Source organism: Zalophus californianus, chromosome 1 (assembly GCF_009762305.2).
Source record: "Zalophus californianus isolate mZalCal1 chromosome 1, mZalCal1.pri.v2, whole genome shotgun sequence".
NCBI classification, from domain to species: Eukaryota; Metazoa; Chordata; class Mammalia; order Carnivora; family Otariidae; genus Zalophus; species Zalophus californianus.
Window position 1 is genome coordinate 72,975,018 of NC_045595.1, and position 4,508 is coordinate 72,979,525.

The 4,508-nt window shown below is 38.4% G+C and overlaps 1 protein-coding gene across 2 annotated transcripts; it reads left to right on the plus strand.

The window, feature by feature from the left end:
- Positions 1 to 528: 528 nt before the first annotated feature.
- LOC113918465 (ATP synthase subunit f, mitochondrial-like) lies at positions 529 to 795 on the plus strand. Of its 2 annotated transcripts, XM_027586930.1 has the most exons (2): positions 529 to 649; positions 767 to 795. In XM_027586930.1, the coding sequence occupies exons 1-2, from the start codon at positions 529 to 531 to the stop codon at positions 793 to 795; spliced, it is 150 nt and encodes a 49-aa protein (XP_027442731.1). The 2 variants fall into 2 exon arrangements, with proteins under 2 accessions (XP_027442731.1, XP_027442730.1); XM_027586929.1 differs by having other exon boundaries at positions 529 to 795.
- Positions 796 to 4,508: the final 3,713 nt, after the last annotated feature.

The window sequence follows — 4,508 nt, forward strand, 5'->3', positions numbered from 1 at the left end:
CTGAATGGAAACACACACACACGGAGCAGACATACAGCCGGGCTGCAGTCAAGCCACAGCTGAGATATAAAATGAGCAAGAAACAAAACTTTGTTGTTGTAAGCTACGAAGATCAGAGTTTTTGTTACTGCAGAAAGTTGCCTACTACAGAGAGGAACCTGCAAGTCTTTAACAAGAAGCAGTTAGTCCATGGAAGTAGCTGCAAAAGTGCAAAAGCTGTAATTTAAGGAGGAGCTTGTGATAAGAAGCTGGGAAATAAAGTCAGGCACTGAAGAATGGGAACTTGGGGTTGGTCTGGTAAATTCTCTAAATTCCATCAAACATTTTCTTTTTTATTATATGACATAATGGTTATAAGCTGGGGCTCTGAAGCCAGTTGCATGCATTCTAATCCCAGCTTTTCTATTTGCAAATTGTGTGTCTTTAGTCAAGTTACATAATGTCTTCTCTAAAATAGGGTAATAAACAGGATTTAACTCCTTGGTTGGTATACAAATGCTTCAGAGAGCGGACACCCAGGACTCCACGATGGCGTCAGTCGTACCAGTGAAGGAGAAGAAGCTCATGGATGGGAAATTAGGAGAGCTGCCCAGCTGGATACTGATGCGGGATTTCACCCCTAAGGGCATTGCTGGAGCATTTCAAAGAGGTTACTACCGGTATTACAACAAGTATGTCAATGTGAAGAAAGGGGGCGTTGCTGGGATTTCTATGGTGCTGGCAGCTTTTATGTTTTTCAACTACTGTTGTTGTTACAAGGAACTCAAACACAAGCGGCTACGCAAGTACCACTGAAGAGGGCCCAGTGTGGAGGCACATTCAGCATTCCTGACCATGACCTTTGCCTGGCACCCTTGACTCCTTTCATATTCTAATTCAGAATTAACATCCAATTAAAGATGACTGGTAAAAAAAAAAAAACCCAAAAAACAAAAAACAAAAAAAACATAGTGCTTCAAACAGTGTTTTGTCTATACTGTGTACTCAATTGTTAGCTACTATTAGTATGAGTGGGTTTCCTCCCTCCATTATGCCACTTTACTCTGCTTTTGGCTAAGACAATAAGATAACTACCGGAGCTTTGAACATAAGCACTGACTCATGGATAAAGGTCCAGAAGGAATTAGGGCAAGAGAAACAAAAGTCAGAAAAATAAGTCCATTGCAAAATGCTTATCTATCTATCTATCTATCTATCTATCTATCTATCATCTATCTATTCTTCTTTTCTATTTCTCTTTGCATTAGTCTCTAAGGAAAAAATGCATTTACCAAAGACAAAGGCAGGCTTTAAAAAGGTTTTTGATTTTTTAGCTGATTTGCTATTCTGTTAAATTAGAAAATTTGGAGCCTATACAAAACTGGAGAGAAATGTACAAAATTCCTCTATATCTAACTCCTAAGTATAATATTCATCCACAAAGATCGCTCTTGTTTCATCTGTGCCTTCTCTTCCCTGCCCCACTAGATGAGGAAGAAAATCCCAGATGTCATAGCATTCGGTTGAATAACTTTGAAAAATCATTTACAATTATCTTTTCCTAATAAAAGATTGCATGCTTGGACTCCTAGAGTATGCTCATTATGAGTTACGTAGCATCAGAAAATTAGAATGTAATAATTAACTGGTGGGTGGCATATTAGCTTGTTAAAATATAACGTGTAGGCTGTGATCATGGTCTGGAGGCCAAGAGACTGCCACACATGCTTCCCACACGGCTTCAGGGCGCTTCTATCTGGAGTGCACTGGCATGAGAGAGATTCTGAGGAGTGGCCCTTTATAAAGCCTTCAGAACAAATCAGTCAATTCACTCTACTGCAATATATATTTAAAGACCAACAAGTATGCAATATGGTTTCATATTTAGGAAAATAGGTGAATTTGAATTTAAGATAGGTCCTGTCTTTAGTGAGAGTTAGACCCATATATAGCTAATTACAACCCAAGGCATTGTGAACACTTTTAGTATAAAATTCCAAACCAAAGGCTGTATCATCTCAGAGGGAGTGTGAATAATTTGAATGTGGGGAGATGAGGTAAGGAGAGACAGTTTCATAGAGGAAGCAATTTTTAAATTTAGCTTTTAAAAAAACGAGTAGCATTTTGACAGGTGGACTAGGACGTGGGTGGGTAAAAGCCAAAAAAAAAAAAAGAGAGAGAGAGAGAGAAAGAGAAAAACCAAGCAAGGAATTTTGAAAGGTGTAAAGATATACATCTCTTAACCCAGAAATCAGTGATGTTTTGGGTCCCAATTCTGGAACCTTCTTTCCAGTTTTAGGGACCCAAGCAGTATCCCAGCAACGTTTTTAATAGATGCCATTTGCTGACATAACACATTTTCTGAATACTGATGAAATTTAATAGGCAAATCAAATAATGTAACATTTACGTTCATTTTAAATATTCCCATAAAACTAGAGTCAGGCAAACTATAGCCCTTGGGCCAAATCTGATCCACTGCCTGTTTTTGTAAATAAACTTGAATTGGAACATAGCTACACCCATCTGTTTAGAATTGTCTATAGTGCGTGGTGCTACAGTGGCAGAGTTGGGTACTCACAAGAGACCATCTATCTGACCTACAAACCATAACAGATTTACTTAGGATCAGGACTAGGGTGAAGTGAGTGAGGTCTCTATAGCAGACACTCATGCTCCCGGGTGCCTGCAAGACCCCGAGAGAGCTTCTTTAAATTTTGCATCTTAGATGCCTCCCTTGCCTTTCCCTAATTTTGGCTCTGTATTTACTATCTGACTCTCTATAGAAAAGTTCTTCTAAACCCTGCTATAAAACAAAAGGGTTTGTAGCAGATTATATTCATAAATTATTTAGCAGTGTTCCTGGGACGAAATGAAGTCTGTTCATTCCCCAATGGACAAGAAGAGTGGGAAGTGATGGATTTAACACTCATTAACTATTATTCATTATTATTCATTATTTATGGCAACACGTCACTGAATATGCCACTCCAAATTAGGCCACTTTGGCATAAGAGTATTTTGAGCTACAGGCGATTAAGAGCCAATAGACACAGGAAAAGCTCTTTACCTCCCACTAACTGCCTAAATAAAGTATAAATTTCCCCTTTACAAGGAAATTTACATTTCTAGAGGAAATTTCCATTTGTAGAGATGTGTCTGTACCAGGAAGAGAGACAACTCCGTATCACCTTAGAGATTCTAATCTGCATAGCAAGACAACCCCTATTTATCATACATCTCTTCCCCTCATCTTCCCAGAACTTACCTCCCCTGCCCAGAAGCCCTTTGTTTAGCCTAAGATGGTATATAAGCCTTAGTCTTCTGGCTGCCTCCAGGAGCCACATTTTCTTTTGTGAAGTCTGGGGTATATGTACATAATTACAACTGTTTTTTTTTTCTTCTCTTGCTAATTTGTCTTTTATCAGTTTGAACCTAGGAAGGTAGAGATGAAAGGGTTCAGACAAGTCTCCCCAGAATGTGCCACTTTGACATGTGGAATATTTTGAACTAAAGGCAACTGGGACCCTGTGGACTCAAGAGGAACTTTGCCTCTAGTCTTAACTACCTAGAAGAATCTAAATGGAGGAGCTTTCCCAGAATTAGAGTTATTACCAGAGATCAATTTGATCTGAGTGACCCAACTGCATGACAGGGCAAACATCTAATTACCAAACATCCGCTCTTCTTGTTGCCCTGTGAATTGCTCTCCCAGGCCCCTATCCCATTTCTTAGCTCAGGATGGCATATATACTTCATTTTACTTTTCTGTCTTTGAATCTCCTTGTGTATATGGGGTTCCATGCATACAAAATTAAACTTGATTTTCTCCTGTTAATTTATCTCATGTCAATTTAATTCTTAGACCAGCCAGCCAGAAAAATCTTTGAAAGGTAGAGGAAAATTATTCCTCCCCTGTAGAGGAAAAGAGATTTTTCTTCCCCTACATCACTAAATAGAAACTCTACTTCACCATTTCTGCGAAGTACGCTGGGGCCAGCACTGTTGATTCCAGCATGAATGATTCAGTCAAATAGGATACCTTGTTGGTCTTTTCCCTTTCTTGTTTATCTCATGTATGATTTTCTTTCCAGATATTTCCCTAAGTTGCTTGTGCTATTTTAAACTTCAGGTTATATATACTGTTTCTTATTTTATGCATTTTTAATCAGTGTATGCACTGAGTTTAATAAAATTACTCTCATAAAATGAAAATAATAAAAATTTGTTTTTTACAAACTTATAGAACCAAACAATGGGAGATTGGCCAGAATCAGTGAAGGCTGAAATGAAATAAGAATAGCTCTTGCCCCTTTATCCTCTGCTGATTTTTCATCCACTCCTGAGGCTGCTCTACAGAGCACTCTGAATATGCCCCACTTGCCAGAGCTTCTAATGGAGCATTTTCCCATGTGAACCCTTTTGCCACGTCAGTGAGGGCATTCCTTTCAGAGAAAATTGCTTTGATATAATTTTTCATGTGATTTTTTTATCCATCTTCTTGTATCTCTTAACCATGTAAAAAGTTT